The sequence below is a fragment of the Drosophila teissieri genome, chromosome 2R, assembly GCF_016746235.2.
Source record: "Drosophila teissieri strain GT53w chromosome 2R, Prin_Dtei_1.1, whole genome shotgun sequence".
In the NCBI taxonomy this organism is placed as follows: Eukaryota; Metazoa; Arthropoda; class Insecta; order Diptera; family Drosophilidae; genus Drosophila; species Drosophila teissieri.
In genome coordinates this window covers 113,454-130,801 of record NC_053030.1, presented here as the reverse complement: position 1 = coordinate 130,801, position 17,348 = coordinate 113,454, and the positions used below count along the sequence as shown (strand labels likewise).

General features: G+C 34.9%; 1 protein-coding gene and 1 long non-coding RNA gene across 3 annotated transcripts; one reads left to right on the top strand and one right to left on the bottom strand.

The window, feature by feature from the left end:
• Nucleotides 1-388: 388 nt before the first annotated feature.
• LOC122614640 lies at nucleotides 389-1,798 on the bottom strand. The gene is made up of 3 exons (XR_006325749.1): nucleotides 1,482-1,798; nucleotides 1,234-1,422; nucleotides 389-1,166 (listed from the first exon to the last, which is right to left on the bottom strand). It is a non-coding gene; the product is annotated as an uncharacterized LOC122614640 (long non-coding RNA).
• A 4,844-nt stretch (nucleotides 1,799-6,642) lies between these two features.
• LOC122613742 (guanine nucleotide-binding protein subunit alpha homolog) lies at nucleotides 6,643-16,007 on the top strand. 2 transcript variants are annotated; one of them, XM_043788076.1, is made up of 6 exons: nucleotides 6,649-7,346; nucleotides 14,493-14,631; nucleotides 14,693-14,898; nucleotides 14,951-15,082; nucleotides 15,138-15,277; nucleotides 15,326-16,007. In XM_043788076.1, the coding sequence occupies exons 1-6, from the start codon at nucleotides 6,951-6,953 to the stop codon at nucleotides 15,684-15,686; spliced, it is 1,374 nt and encodes a 457-aa protein (XP_043644011.1). In that variant the 5' UTR covers nucleotides 6,649-6,950; the 3' UTR covers nucleotides 15,687-16,007. The 2 variants fall into 2 exon arrangements, with proteins under 2 accessions (XP_043644013.1, XP_043644011.1); XM_043788078.1 differs by lacking the exons at nucleotides 15,138-15,277; nucleotides 15,326-16,007 and having other exon boundaries at nucleotides 6,643-7,346; nucleotides 14,965-15,082.
• The last annotated feature ends 1,341 nt before the right edge of the window (nucleotides 16,008-17,348 follow it).

The window sequence follows — 17,348 nt, the reverse complement described above, 5'->3', positions numbered from 1 at the left end:
ATGAACTGAATTACTTTCTTTTTAATAACCGTTACTCGTAGAGTAGGAGGCTATACTAGATTCGTCGAAAAGTATGTAATAGGCAGAATGAAGCGTTTCCGACCATATAAAGTATATATATTTTTTATCAGGATCAATAGCCGAGTCTATCTGGCCATGTCCGTCTGTCCGTCCGACTGTCCGTCCATCCGTCTTTCGGTCTGCCCGTCTGCCTGTCCCTCCATATGAACGTCGAGATCTAAAAGGAAGAAAGTTGAGACTCAGCATAATTTTTCATTATTTTTTTTATTTTTTTGTTAGTCTCTTAAATTTCTATCGATTTGCTAAAAAACTTTTTGCCACGCCCACCCTAACGCCCACAAATCGATCAAAGCTGCCACGCCCACACTTTTAGAAAATACGTTGATTTTTTTGTATTTTCTTGTTAAACTTGTAAATTTCTATCGTTTTGCCCAAAAACTTTTTGCCATACCCACCCTACCACCCACAAATCGCTTCAAACTGCCACGCTCACACTTTTGAAAAATGTTTTGATATTTTTTCACATTTTTGTTAGTCTAGTAAGATCTCTCGATTTGCCATACAACTTTTTGCCACGCCCACTCTAACGCCCACAAACCGTCAAATACTGTCAGTGCTAAAAGTTCTCCTGTATTATCGCTCGTGCGAATATTATCTTATGCCACGTTCGTAGAAGTGAGTTATATATGTATATGAAACTATTGAAGTTGTCACGCTTATCGCTCTCATATAATCCAGCTTATTACATAATTCATTTGGCTTCAACATGTATAAATACCCTTCCATCCATCTATACCACCAATGGCTTTCTCCACTTCCCGTCTACAACAAGGACTGGCTTTCGGAATTGATGCCGCCAATTACCAGGCGTTGAAAAACATTTCGACCAAATTGCATAAGCCTCAGGACGGAACATAAACTGCTGTGTCACGAGAGCTGGCAGTGGGTGGCAAATGAACACCTCTCAGTCACGGCTCTCCACAACGAAACCACACGCATATCAGCACTCCGAACATCCGACACAATCTGATGTTGATTACCACACAAAAATCCAGCAGAAGGACCTGACTCCTTTCGTCCACTCGCCTGGGTCAACAATTTTTGATTGCCTTTCTGTGTGAGCAAGCACGGCGTGAAAATTATTCCTAAAACAAATACAAATTCATTTTAGTGGATTTCAACTGCAACACCCCCGCTACCCCACTCGCCAACCTCAAATCCTTTTGGTCCTCTTTGCAATGCATTTTATGCGTTGCGCCAGCTAATGGGCAACGCTCTCTGCCGCCGACGATGATGATTGTCCTGCAATTTGTGTCCTGACCGTATCGAACTGGTCGGCTTGGGGACGGGGGAATGGGGATCGGGTGCCGCGGGGCCATTTCGCTGCGCAATGCGTGCGTGCTGGAAATTGTCGCTGTTATTGCCTTTACGAAAAATTATTCCTCGTTAATGGCAATTACCACTTATGTATGTACCGGCTGCAGTGCTCTTGGTCCTGCTACCGATGCCCTTCCTCATCCTCATCCTCCGCCTCGTCTCATGCGCAAATGCAACTCGAAATTATTTTGAAAGAAATGATTTCCAGTTAATTTATGTTAAGTGTAGTTAAGTGAAAATTGTGTTTGAAAATTAGCCAAACGCATCGCGTGGTTTATGCGGCAACTCAATTAGCTATACTACTTAAATGCTGCAAGTACTGTACGCTGTCGATACTGGTGGCCAGATGACACGGAACGGCTTATTCTACGTGAACTATAAATGTGTACTAGAGACACATTTTTCCATTTTCCAAGATATGTAATGTAGGGACGAAAATGCATTTGGGCTATTTTAATCGATAATTAAACTTCTAATCATGTTAAAGCAGTCAATTGTATTCATTAAATACAATTTTAGTATGTTAGTAAAATGCACAAGATGTTGAAACTCAACTAAGAGAAATAACATCTACTTGTAAAACCTACCATGTACATACATATGTAAATACGACCTTTAAAATCTCTGGAAGCTTAGACACCCTTTAAATTGGTTTTTTGACCATGTCACGCTTATCTGAAGTGCAATGCTTGCCTCGTCCCATTTTAATAATTTTTTTTAAGGTATGTTTTAAAAATAATGTTGGAAATAGGAATACAAATGTAAAGTTTTATAACCATGTGCTTTTCACCAAAACAAACCGCCGACAAGTTTTCTTTTCGCCTCATTTTTGACCTTGCCGCCTAAAAAAAATTATAAAAAATAAAGGTATGGACAATTCAAATTATTTTTTATTTTTGGTTGGGAAAAATATCTAGCATTATGCGAAAAATCAGTATTTGGTACTATCGGTACATCAACCTTAATTTATTTGATCGAGAACAAAATACGTTATGGTGGTGCTATTATTTTTTTCGCAACTGTACATAGGCGTTTACATATCGCTCTTTACTGCATTTTAAATTTCTTGATGTATGTAAGTGCAAGGGTTATTCAACCGTTGAGGCGAGTTTTTATTAAGCTGTACGAAGTCCTTATCCTTGAGAATGATTTCTAATTTCTTTAACTCCCTTAATTTTTAGTACTTTCTTGCCACAGAAATTTTTGGACTTTGTCTTCAGTCGCAAAGAAACATCAACCAAAAACTTGAAGTTACAGTTCGCGAGACTGCCCTTGGGTGGGGAAGGGGTAGCTTGGTTGGCGAGTGGTGGGCGTGGGTCAGGAGCTGTAGGGACTATAGGGGCTGTAGTGGTCTTGGCCATTCAGCTAGGGGATTCTACCGACTCACTGGAAAAGAGCGAATCGGCATCTACGAGTAGAGGAGGGGACTGAATACCAGTGAAGTGAAGGCAAGTGAAGGATCCTGGCAACAATGGCACAAGCAATGGAGACGGGAAGAGTGAAACAGCAACAATTGGAATGAAGGCGAAGCGACGCTTTCCAGAAGTATCTGCAGCGAATCAGCAGTAAAGAGGGATCAATAACAAGAGACAGCAGCAGACGTAAATGTCACAAGCCGTAGCGGAGACAACGATAGCTGCATATGTATAAGAAAATGCAAAAATATTCTGAGTCATAAGACGTTTCTTTTCGTGCACCACAGTTAGTCGAAAGCATCAATATTTAATATAGCAACAGCATAGCGTGAATGAAGCATCAATAGAAAATATAATATACATAAAATAACCACGAGAATAGCGGCAGCAATTGCCACTAATGCATCGTCGACAGAGGAAGCTATAATAACAGCAACTATTTAGAAAAGCAGCATAATCTCAAGTGTACAGAATTTTGTTGTTGCTGCCGTGGCAGCAACTTATTCTTCTTGCTCTTCTTGGCGCTGTTTTTTTGATGACCAGAACAATGGTAAAAGGGGTGGAATCGTTGAATCAACGCACACCAACACACTTTCTCTGAAGAGAACTTGTGCAAGGAGGGATGGGGAGAGACAGAGAAAGAAGCACAGACACAGACACAGAGCACACAGCAAAACGAAAATACAAAAATGTCGACCGAGGGCAACATAAAAATTGATGGATTCTTCTTCAACGCTGCGAGAGCATGATACGGGAGAGTGGGTGGTTCGGTTTGTGCGTTTGAGGGTTGAGGGAGAAAGTTCGTTTTGCGATTCGTTTAGCTTTGTTAGCTGAAACAGCTGACATTAAATGAATAAAAGCACTAATACTCGGATTTTGGCGTTAGTGTTACTCTCTTTTATTGTAACGTCCTATCCCGCGACTCGACACTCTTAATTGGAATAATTCATCTTATTAAGTAATCAATTAAGTATAATACCGAATTATTTTTCGGTCTTTGTTTCCCATTAAGAAACTAGCTCTATTGCCTCTTAATATAACTTTCACCTGAAAATATGGCAAACCATTCGAACCCAGCAGGTTAAGCTATAGTGACACTTTTGGCAGTTCGCTTAGTAATGCTCGTATGCATGTGTGTTAGTGCACCTTCTGTTCTCCCTTTCGCACAGGTTGCTGGTGTCCCTCTCCGTCTGCTGTGTTCTGGCTCGGACTTAAGGTTGAGTTTTTTTTATTTTTAGAGCGCATTGAGCTGTCAACTTCATGTCTCAGCAACTTTTCGTTTTCGTTTGCCCCGAAGTTGTTGCCTCTTGGACGCTGTTGCTGTGCTGCTGACGGAATCTGGCCAGAGCAAAGACCAATCAGGTCGGTTGCTGCCTCCTTCCGGCCTAAAGGATTTGCACTTGCCACCTCGCTCACACAAAATGGAAACCATCTACTCGGATACTTGCAAAGTGTATATGTAGGAAGCTCTGGTTTGTTTTTTGCATCTGTACTCGCGTATCTATATTTTTGGGACTTTTCTGTCATTCTAGTCACATGAAGAAACAATTCTTTAGATGGGTACAAACTGAAAGCTCGAACTCAACAAAATATCGTTAAGAGGGGGTGACAAATTGACCCTGACAACTTGAGTCACGATATGATTTAATTACGAGTTTCCACGCGCAATTAATAATGCCTCTTTTTTTAAAAGCAGCCAAGTCGCAAGTGCAACATTGCAGATGATGAGGACTTACATATGTACGTATATACATATGTATGTACATACGTTAAAGCGGGGCAGGAGTTCATTTGGAAGGTGAACCACGATTTTTTTTTAGGTTTCGTTAAGCGAAAATTGGGCAAGTAATAATCTTAATGGAACTATAACACGACCCCATTTCTCTTGTTAGTGACAGAAATTGCAGTTTATTTAGTTTTAGTATCTCAAAAAAATATGGAAATTTTGAAATTGTTGTAATTAAAGTTGTTTTTTAAATTAAATTCTATCGTCATATGTAAATTAGTTGAGTTTCTCTTCAATCCCTTTTTTTTTTTTTTGGAAATATTCAAAGTTATTGTCCTACTGCATAAACGGTAGAGGGAATTCTAATACCTTTTTTTATACCCGTTACTCGTAGAGTAAAAGGGTATACTAGATTTGTTGAAAAGTATGTAACAGGCAGAAGGAAGCGTTTCCGACCATATAAAGTATATATATTCTTGATCAGGATCAGTAGCCGAGTCGATCTGGCCATGTCCGTCTGTCCGTCCGTCTGTCCGTCCGTCTGTCCGTATGAACGTCGAGATCTCAGGAACTACAAAAGCTAGAAAGCTAAACATACGGACTCCAGAGACATAGACGCAGCGCAAGTTTGTTGATTCATGTTGCCACGCCCACTCTAACGCCCACAAACCGCATAAAACTGCCACGCCCACACTTTTGAAAAATGTTTTGATATTTTTTCATTTTTGTATTAGTCTTGTAAATTTCTATCGATTTGCCAAAAAACTTTTTGCCACGCCCACTCTAACGCCCACAAACCGCCCAAAACTGCCACGCCCACACTTTTGAAAAATGTTTTGATATTTTTTCATTTTTGTATTAGACTTGTAAATTTCTATCGATTTGCCAAAAAACTTTTTGCCACGCCCACTCTAACGCCCCCAAACCGAAAAAACTGTCAGTGTTGAAGACTCGCCTTCGCACTTCCACTAGCTGAGTAACGGGTATCAGATAGTCGGGAAACTCGACTATAGCGTTCTCTCTTGTTTTTGTTTCCAAACATGAAGAAATGGCTCGGCGGTAAGAGATTCGGGTCAAATGAAGAGGTCATCACAGAAACAAACGACTATTTTGAGGGCCTTGAGAAAACCTATTATTTGGAAGGAATAAATAAAATTGGAAAAACGCTGGACTAAATGTATAGAGCTAAAAGGAGATTATGTTGAGAAATAAAACGCTTCTTTGACGAAAAAAATATATTTTATTCAAAAAGTCACGGACTTATCAAACGACCCTCGTATGTTGATTTTTGTATAAATTGTCTGCATTTCACAACATGGAAGTTAAAGTTATTGCTAACGATATAAAATGTTAATTTATTAATAGCTTTTATAGAAATGTGTTACTCGGATAATTGTGTGTGTTTTCCTTGTTGTTAAACGAATAATCAACTATTGAAAAGAAGTAAAGCCCTCCATGTCTCTAGTGTGTTTTTTAATTTGTAACTGTTGAGAGTAAGAAGAAGAGTAAGAAGAAGACGCATAACATCTACATACATGTTTATACATGTATCGGTTCTATAACATATGCATATATATATACGATTTTTGCTTTAACAAAACGTTTTCACTTCATTAACTTAACATATGCGGAGTTTCCACTTATGGTATTTAACCATCATTTTTCAGATTCTCAAAAGTATCAGTCAGATAAGACGTTGTCAAAATATAGTTGTCAATTTGGTGTTTGCAAACAAATTTTTCCAACTAAAATAACTGTTCAAATATGCTGCCCCTGTATTTGGTCGTTTGCGTGAACAATATATTAACAATTTTATAAATTGTACTTCTGGAACAACCGATTTGTTATATTTCCATTTTGTTTTTAAAGTTTATAATCTTTAATTTGGTTCCGATTTGACCGATCTGAGTAGAACTAATTATTAATTGAATTGGAGGATCATATTATGAAACCTCTACGTTTTCCAACAGGCAAGTGCTTTGTGGGGACAGGTTATAACACATAATGTATATATTCGATATACAGGCATATATTTAAAATCACCGCTGTTGTTTGCAGCAAATATATTTACAAACGTATTCGGAAAGAAACGGTAATGTAATGGCCGACATTGTAATAATCTTATAACGTTCACATTCACCGTCCTTTTGGTGTTTATTTCGGAATTTTTGCGTTTAGTTGTGATGCCATGTAGAAATATAATGCTAACATTTGTGGCATCGGCTTTGAGATGGCAGTATCGCCTTTTCTACTATTAAACCCCTACGCTTTCAATATGATCAATTTAGAAAGTGCTTGTACATTTGCTAAATCCAGAAATTATAAGGAAAGCTGTAGTGTATCGAGTGTACGACGCATTGGTGTTCGTGTGTGTATATAGAGTGCGAGCATCAGGCGTTGGCTTGCCAACGATGTCTGGCATTACATTAACTAAATTAACTCAAGGACGAATTTCCATTCCAAACAACAATGTCATCACGTACGGCGTCGAAAACAGCATAGGCAGTGACACGCTGAGTGGTACTCTGACTCATCTTATGGAAGAGCATCGCACGCGGGTGGGAGCGGTAACTGGACCAGAAGCAGCTACCACGTCTACAGACGGACTAATATCGAATGGAACAGAGCGATTGCGACTTCAAGGAAGTCGGCTTCAGAATTCTCGCTTTGCTTGCTTTCGATGTTGCGGAAACATTATCACTTATCTAGTAAGGCTGCGTAGTACACCTGAGGAGCTGGATCAGCGTTACAAGTCCAAGGAGATTGATAAGTTCCTGGAAAAAGAAAAACACACATTTCGGCGTCAGGTGAGGTGATCTAAGGATATAGCTTTTTATATCCTTGCCGTTGGTATTTTATTTAAAAGGTAACCACGAAGTGAGTAAGAGATATTCGACACGAATTAGGTATATGCATGTTAATGTTTGAACAAATTTTATATGTTTTGTTTTGAATGTAATGTCAATACTCAGTTAAGAGCAAATATCTCGAAAAAGGCACTGTCAAAAGTGAAGTCCTTTTTTGACTAGACATTCTAGGATGGTTATATGTATTATTAATCAGCAGAACCAGCCAAGTTGATCAAGCAGTCAAAATAATTGTGCCCACAGATTGTCATAAACAACTAAAAAAAACATCTGTTGCAACGTTAAAAATTTTTTTTTTGAATTATAAACTACTTACATATCAACTACTATGTATATGATAATTTTAATTTAGTATTTTGTTGTATATCCTTGGTTTTTATTAAAGGACGCTTAGCTCCTTTGCATAGAAGCAACTAAATTCTGGCATTTCTTCACAGGAATAGGGTTCGAGGACCTTTGTAAGTCCGCAAAATGTTAAAAATAATCACTTGCTCGTATTTCTCCCATCGTCTCCCGCATCAAATTAATTTCAATTGGATTGAGATCGGGTGACTGCGGGCCACTCCATGACATCAACTGGATTGGTGGTACTGATTGGCAAGTTTACTTGTATGTTTTAGATCATTGTCCTCTTAGAACGGCTAAACAAGTGTAGTGTCCTCTAGGGCATATGGGAGCATCACCTTGTCAAAACATTTTATGTATAGATAACGATCCGTGATGGTTTTGACCATAAATACTGGCTGAACTCAATAATATAATATGGTGGTCACTCTTTTCAAAAATAACTATTCTGGTTTTAACTGACCCCAAAATATTCCTCCACTTCTCCAAGGGCCAATACAAGTTTTTGCCATGCAGTAGGCCCGAAAGGCAGAATTCTTGACTGTCCTAAGCAATGACCTAACCTTTTGGGCCAATCACGTGTTACAATTGTTTGTTCATATTTAATTTCGTATCTAACCATAGTAGAAGAGAACCCAATAATATTTTGCACTTTAACATAAGTTTTTTCAACAGAAATCGGGTTTTTAATAATATTAGTCCCCCGGCATTACAGTGTATGTCTCTCCCCATGTAGTCAGGACTGAATGTAGAAAAAATGGTAGAAACTATTTAAAAACACCAAAGAGTATTGTAAAATACCACAATCTTTGTTTAAAAGTGATTTAAATGAATATTTATATAAATGAATAAAAAGGAAGAAGAGAACCAAACATAACTTCATATTCTTTAAGAGCACGTTTTTATAGTTACATAAGTTATGGGGATTTATTGTTTGGGTTTATTTAGTTTACTTGGGACTTTGGGACAGACAGCCAATATCTATTAAATGTCTTGGATTTTAACCAGTGCCCCAAACAGCTTCAATTTTCTACTTTTGCCACTATAACGATTTTTCTCGGATACGGACAAGTTTTAAAGTGTGTCAGCCGAATATTTCTTTTACGACTTATCAAGGTTGCCACATGAAACACTTCATGTTCTCTCTCATTCCAAAGCACCCTGTTTTAGACTGACTGTTCGGTGATAAGCAAAACAATATCTGGTGCACAAATATTTTTTTAATTAAATTCATAAAACACACAATACAAATATTACTTCTTCCCTTAGAATACAACCTGCAATATGAAAGAATATGGAAAGTTGCATGCACTAAGTTTTAAAATTGAGAAACTAGTTTGCTTATAAACGGACACACAAACATGAGCTTAAAGAAGCTGGGTCCGCAAAAATCGAATTTTGGAAATTTGAAAGGTGGAATCGTTTGCCCATCGTTTGCCCATGTTTGCCCACCAATTAGTTTTTTTTGCCCACGTCCAGTTTTCAAAATATGAAATTTCGAAAATTTTCGAAAATTTTCGAACTTCAAAAAGTTGACTTTTTTTTTTTAAATCGCAATAACTTCGTTTCCACACGTTTGCCCACCCTTTAGAATTTTGAAAAAACTTTTAGTTTAGAAAATATAAGCACTTAAGGAATTAAGCATTTTTCATACCTCAAAACTAAATATTTTCAAACTTTTTTTTTTTAAATCGCAATAACTTCGTTTGCCCACGTTTGCCCACCCTTTAGAATTTTGAAAAAACTTTTAGTTTAGAAAATATTAGCACTTAAGGAATTAAGCATTTTCCATACCTTAAAACTAAATATTTTCAAAAAAAATCGTTTGCCCATCCTTTAAAAATGCTTTTAATCGTTTGCCCACCCTTTAAAAATAGTTTTTTTCGTTTGCCCACCCTTAAAAAAAATGTTTTCGTTTGCCCACCTCTTAAAAATAAATATTTTCCAAAAAAAAAGTTTGCCCATCCTTTAAAAATGCTTTTAATCGTTTGCCCACCCTTTAAAAATAGTTTTTTTCGTTTGCCCACCCTTAAAAAAAATGTTTTCGTTTGCCCACCTCTTAAAAATAAATATTTTAAAAAAAAAAAGTTTGCCCATCCTTTAAAAATGCTTTTAATCGTTTGCCCACCCTTTAAAAATTCTTTTTTTCGTTTGCCCACCCTTAAAAAAAATGTTTTCGTTTGCCCACCTCTTAAAAATAAATATTTTCCAAAAAAAAAGTTTGCCCATCCTTTAAAAATGCTTTTAATCGTTTGCCCACCCTTTAAAAATAGTTTTTTTCGTTTGCCCACCCTTAAAAAAAATGTTTTCGTTTGCCCACCTCTTAAAAATAAATATTTTCCAAAAAAAAAGTTTGCCCATCCTTTAAAAATGCTTTTAATCGTTTGCCCACCCTTTAAAAATAGTTTTTTTCGTTTTCCCACCCTTAAAAAAAATGTTTTCGTTTGCCCACCTCTTAAAAATAAATATTTTCAAAAAAAAAAAGTTTGCAAATCCTTTAAAAATGCTTTTAATCGTTTGCCCACCCTTTAAAAATTGTTTTTTTCGTTTGCCCACCCTTAAAAAAAATGTTTTCGTTTGCCCACCTCTTAAAAATAAATATTTTCAAAAAAAAAAGTTTGCCCATCCTTTAAAAATGCTTTTAATCGTTTGCCCACCCTTTAAAAATTCTTTTTTTCGTTTGCCCACCCTTAAAAAAAATGTTTTCGTTTGCCCACCTCTTAAAAATAAATATTTTCAAAAAAAATCGTTTGACCACCCTTAAAAAAAAATAATATATTTATATATATAAATAATATAATATATATAACAATATAAATATATTTGGTTTTTATTGTTTAAACACCTTTTAAAACTAAATATCTGCAATTATAAATTACTTTCAGTAAGTTGTGGCGCCAATTCACACGCACACGTGTTACTTGCCGCATTGACAATGCATACATACGTACATATTACAAAAACAATGTTGTGTATTCTGCTTATTCTTCACTAGTTCCTTATGCTGAGCAACAACAATTTCATATGCTTAACAGTTAATTTGCTGTTCGACTGAAAAGCTACATAGCTAGAAATTAGTCGTACGTTTCGTTGCTAGCAAATTGGTTCATATACATACAACCCAGAAACCAATGTATTATATAAAAAAAAAACAAAAAACAAATATGTGTTTGCTTTACCATATTATTATCCAACCTAATTTGGAGTTTTCATAAGCATGAAAATTATGTATTTTCATTTTTTATTCAATTTGATTTTTTCAGTGCAGATTGCAGAACCGATAATGTGTATGTGTGTTTTATTTATATGTATGTTGGTTATAGGCAAAGACACCTCCGGTCTTTGATCGTTTCTTGGGAGTAAGAAAGAGAAAGAGAGATTTCCAAAATTAATTATTTTTAAGAAACAATTAATAAAAAGAACAATTTTTAGAGGTGGGAAGAAAACAATTTTTAAAGGGTGGGCAAACGATTAAAAGCATTTTTAAAGGATGGGCAAACTTTTTTTTTGGAAAATATTTATTTTTAAGAGGTGGGCAAACGAAAACATTTTTTTAAGGGTGGGCAAACGAAAAAAACTATTTTTAAAGGGTGGGCAAACGATTAAAAGCATTTTTAAAGGATGGGCAAACTTTTTTTTTGGAAAATATTTATTTTTAAGAGGTGGGCAAACGAAAACATTTTTTTTAAGGGTGGGCAAACGAAAAAAACTATTTTTAAAGGGTGGGCAAACGATTAAAAGCATTTTTAAAGGATGGGCAAACTTTTTTTTTTGAAAATATTTATTTTTAAGAGGTGGACAAACGAAAACATTTTTTTTAAGGGTGGGCAAACGAAAAAAACTATTTTTAAAGGGTGGGCAAACGATTAAAAGCATTTTTAAAGGATGGGCAAACTTTTTTTTTTGAAAATATTTATTTTTAAGAGGTGGGCAAACGAAAACATTTTTTTTAAGGGTGGGCAAACGAAAAAAACTATTTTTAAAGGGTGGGCAAACGATTAAAAGCATTATTAAAGGATGGGCAAACTTTTTTTTTGGAAAATATTTATTTTTAAGAGGTGGGCAAACGAAAACATTTTTTTTAAGGGTGGGCAAACGAAAAAAACTATTTTTAAAGGGTGGGCAAACGATTAAAAGCATTTTTAAAGGATGGGCATACTTTTTTTTTGGAAAATATTTATTTTTAAGAGGTGGGCAAACGAAAACATTTTTTTTAAGGGTGGGCAAACGAAAAAAACTATTTTTAAAGGTTGGGCAAACGATTAAAAGCATTTTTAAAGGATGGGCAAACGATTTTTTTTGAAAATATTTAGTTTTAAGGTATGGAAAATGCTTAATTCCTTAAGTGCTAATATTTTCTAAACTAAACGTTTTTTCAAAATTCTAAAGGGTGGGCAAACGTGGGCAAACGAAGTTATTGCGATTTAAAAAAAAAAAGTTTGAAAATATTTAGTTTTGAGGTATGAAAAATGCTTAATTCCTTAAGTGCTTATATTTTCTAAACTACAAGTTTTTTCAAAATTCTAAAGGGTGGGCAAACGTGGGCAAACGAAGTTATTGCGATTTAAAAAAAAAAAAGTCAACTTTTTGAAGTTCGAAAATTTTCGAAATTTCATATTTTGAAAACTGGACGTGGGCAAAAAAAACTAATTGGTGGGCAAACATGGGCAAACGATGGGCAAACGATTCCACCTTTCAAATTTCCAAAATTCGATTTTTGCGGACCCAGCTTCTTTGAGCTACAAACATGGCTATTTCGATTCGCTTGTTTATTCTGATCAATAATATATACATTATATGTGGCAAAGGTCACCTGCGTTTAAAACATCTGACTGAAATCAAAACACCCCCTCCAATAATATAAGTATCACCTTATTTAAACCGAAATAAAGTTATGTACTCAATACCTACCGTTATTTGAAAAACATTTTGACTAAGCCCACTTTATAATGCCTAAATCTTTCACATCGTAAAAGCTGTTGAAAACGTGCTTATGGTGCTTTGTTTTGCCCATTAATATCCATCTATATAAAAACTTTATATATTAGTGAAAAAACATCAAGAAAGAAAGTAACCGTCACTGTTTTGAGCAAGTGTGCATTCTCGGAAACAGTCGCTTTGCTGCTTGCATACCCTCGCAGAGAGTGGTATCTGATATTTGAAGTTTTCGATAATAGCGATCGCTTTTGGTTTTATTGATTCCCGCTAAAGCAAAAAGTATTTTTTTTGTTTAACAAAATCAAACTGATCCAAATGAACTTATTTCGGGCACTTTAGACATGCGATCCATATTCAAAAGTTGGAAAAGAATATTGGTTAACATACATACGGATCATTGAATTACTTTAATCACATTTAAATGTTACCATCACCCTTATTAACCTTGGATAAAATATCTGAAACTGCAGTTGTGTGTTCTAAAGAACGCAAGGAATTATTTCCAGCCGAAAGAGATATTAATGTATTAATTTTTGAATATTAAGGACTGTGGGCCTACACAGTTTTAAATATAAAAACCAAAAAGTGAACATGCGCTTTATTTTGATTTAAATTTTAGATTTGCTATTTCAAACAAAAAAAAAAGTCATAGATATCAAAAGTCTTTAGCGTCACGGGGTTAATGGCGTTGGAAGATTAGTTTTTTTAAATTTGTTTAAATTGATTTTAGGACACCAAATTGAGGTTTTGTTGCTGCCGGGCAAAGGTTTTTTAAAAATATGGTATAAAGAAATGTTGCTGCTATTCTGGTAAATATAAAATTTGTAAATTAGTCAAATTTTGTTTTATCTTTGTTGCAGGTAGTTAAGGAAGCATTTCCTGCCCTGTAACGCGTGTCGATCTGTGATCGATATGCCAAGAAAATGTTAAATTTCTTTGGCTAGTGCCTAAGACAAACTATGTAGCGGACATCGTTCTCTCTTGTTTTTGATTTTATGGTTTTTCTTGCCAATTTCTATAGATATTTTAAAAAAATTGTCATTTCTTGTACACATATGTACTATACGTATATCCGACGGACTTAAGTTTTTCCTCAGTCTTTACTTTTATTTCCAAATCCAGTTAATTTGTTTACTAATTAAGTCATTCGACCACCTCATTAGCAATATTTACATGTATGAAGCGAACCAAGTGGGATAATTCAAACATTATTAACTAACAACTAAAGGTATTATTTTTAGAAGTTTAAATAATCCCAAAACTAATAACTGATACAACTAAATTAAAAAGAGTTCTTAAGGTGGAAATATTCAGAGGCCGAGAGAAAGTCTTTTGCAGTAGCTTTTTAGGGATATGAAGGCAATTCTTTTTATATCCCTATAATATTTATTTAGAGTAATGCCTAAGGCAAAAACAAAAATATTTTTTTTTGTAAAGTGAAAGTTATATTTCCAAGGGTCATATCGCCGCTGACATTATAATTTGTGTAAGTGATGCTGGCCGCAATTTTAATATAAAGTTAAAGTCATGGAAAGACTGGCTCGGCGCCATTAACTTCCGGAAGGCATATCCTCCACAATATCGAGAATTAGCTTTTAAAAGTTTGACACAATATTCTCAGGCAATATTCATACCGGATTAAAACATTAAAAAATTATTTAATTATGAAATTTTATACACCTATCGCCATGAATCCAGGTATTGTGAGGAAATTTGATTGGTTTTAATATTCTTACTTTTGCAAGCCTTGCTAAACAAATATATATTATTAACGCTTGAATACAACACAAAACTCGGTTGTAGGTAAAACTGCTGCTTTTAGGTGCTGGAGAATCTGGAAAGTCAACTTTTCTTAAACAGATGCGAATTATTCATGGGGTTAACTTTGATTATGAACTGCTGCTGGAATACCAAAGGGTCATATACCAAAACGTTATACGAGGTACGTAGTTAATTATAAAATTCACCAAAGGAGATTTTGTCTAAGTAAACTAACCTTTAAGGTATGCAAGTCTTATTGGACGCTCGCGAAAAGCTAAACATTGCGTGGGGAAGTGACGGCAGAGAACAGGATGCTTATTATGCCAAATTGATGGAATGTAGTTCACTAGACCTACCCAAGTTTATGGAGTATGCACCACCAATAAGCCGACTGTGGCAAGATCGCGGCATTAGAAGAGCTTTTGAAAGAAGACGAGAATTTCAAATTGTAAGCTTTTTTGCATCGCAAATTGTTTAAACTTTTACAATAATATTTTTAGAGCGATTCTGTTAGCTATTTCCTAGACGAGATTGAACGGCTAGCTACACCAGATTATGTGCCAACGCACAAAGATATTTTGCATTGCCGGAAGGCAACTAAAGGGGTTTATGAGTTTTGTGTGAAAGTTCAGGTGTGTGAATTAAATAATGACATAAAGTTACCTCTAAAGACTGGGTTATTTTTAGAACATTCCATTTGTGTTCGTCGATGTTGGTGGGCAGCGAACTCAACGTCAAAAATGGACAAGATGTTTTGATAGCTCCGTAACGTCCATTATATTTCTCGTATCTAGTTCGGAGTTTGATCAAGTTCTTGCGGAAGACAGGTAAATTATAATCAATTAACGATTAATAATTAACGAATATCGTTACAGAAAAACCAATCGTCTCGAAGAGTCAAAGAATATATTTGATACAATTGTCAACAATGCGACATTTAAAGGAATATCAATTATTTTATTTCTGAACAAAACAGACTTGCTTGAACAAAAAGTTCGTAATCCTGAGACTGATATTCGCTGGTACTATCCACATTTCAACGGAAATCCACACTCAGTTTTAGATGTTCAGAACTTCATACTACAAATGTTTATGAGCGTTCGTCGCAGTAGCAGCATAAGTAGGATCTATCATCACTTTACCACAGCCATAGATACACGTAATATTAATGTTGTATTTAATTCTGTTAAGGACACAATACTTCAGCGTAACCTTAATGCTCTTATGCTTCAATAGAAACCACCATTCTTACAAACAAATTTAAGATATTTAAGAATTTGTAGTTATTTTAAACGACCCATAAACAGAATTTTGTAATCCTGAGGCTGACACTTGCTGGAGCTATTCTCAATGGGAAGTACACCCGTTTGGGGTTTCCAATGCCTAAGATACGTGAAATTAAGCTTCTTTTGGTAACTATGGTAAATAACTATATATAAAATTATAAAAAAAGAGACTACAGCATTTTTATGTGCATTTAGACCTATTCAAACCCATCGGCAAACTTAGTTATCGTGGTATTTGTGATATAATAATATAAATAACAACTTTTTAGCATATGTATATGCATTTAATATGGTAGATTTTTTGATTTATATTAATATTATCGATATATTGAAACGGATATTAGCAAGATAGCATGTTATAGTCGAGTTCCCGGACTATCAGATACCCTTTACTCAGATAGTGGAAGTGCGAACAAGAAATTACAACATATTCTAGAATATCGGTAAAAACTATGGAAAAAATATAAAAAAATTAAATCATAATTTAAAAATTTTCCATAAGCAAACAAATTTTTGGCAAACCGATAGCAATTTCCATGACTAAGAAACAACTTTAAAAATCTCATAACATTTTTCAAAAGTGTAAGCGTGGCAGCTTTTGGCGGTTTGTAAGCGTGGCAGAAAGTTTTTTGTTAAATCGATAGGAATCAAAAAATGTGTAAAAATATAAAAACTTTTTTCAGATGTGCGGTCGTGGCAGTTATGGTAGGTTTGTGGGCGTGGCAAAAAGTTCTTTGGCATATTGATAGAACTTTACAAGACTAATTAAAATCAAAAAATATCAAATTATTTTTCAAAAGTGTGGGCGTAACAGTTTTGGGCGGTTTGTGGGCGTAGAGTAGGCGTGGCAACATGGGTCAACAAACTTGCGTTGCGTCTATGTTTCTAGAATCTGTATGCTTTATACCAACCTAGCTTTTTTAGATCTCGACGTTCATATGGAAGGACAGGGCCGAATCGACTCGTACTGATCAAGAATATATATACTTTATATGGTAGGAAAAGCTTCTTTCTACCTGTTATCACGAATCTAGTATACCCTTTTACTCTACGAATAACGAGTATACAAATTAGATTTTAAAGTATTTTGCGTGAATCATCGTTTTGAGGCATCTGCCAGTCACCAATGTACGTTAAGTTATCAAATTAGCATAAATATTCTTGAAGAAGTTTTAAAAGTAACATGGAATTCTTGTTGACATTTCCACCCCTAAAAAGTGCCTTATACGCTATAAACTACGGAATGCATATCTGAGAAAGAGCAAGTTTTTTTTATACATCCCAATAAAATAATGTACCCATTCTACAGAAAATATGAAATTTAAAAATTACATTTTGATTAAATGAGGAATAGCCTCACGTTCCCTCGTATCCGAAACAGTATTTTTTGTAGAGAGCTGCAATTGTTGTTAACTTTGTAAAGATATACTTACTTGTTCACTAACTTGGTATTTAATAAAAGTGTTGCTTGTTTGCATACAAATATTAAAACATAAATTTAAAAATTAAACGAAATAATATTAGAGTACATTTAAATTTAATTATTTTTTTTTGCTTTTTAACAGAAATTATGTTTTCCTTTATATTTTCTTTTAGTTTCCTTTATAATGGG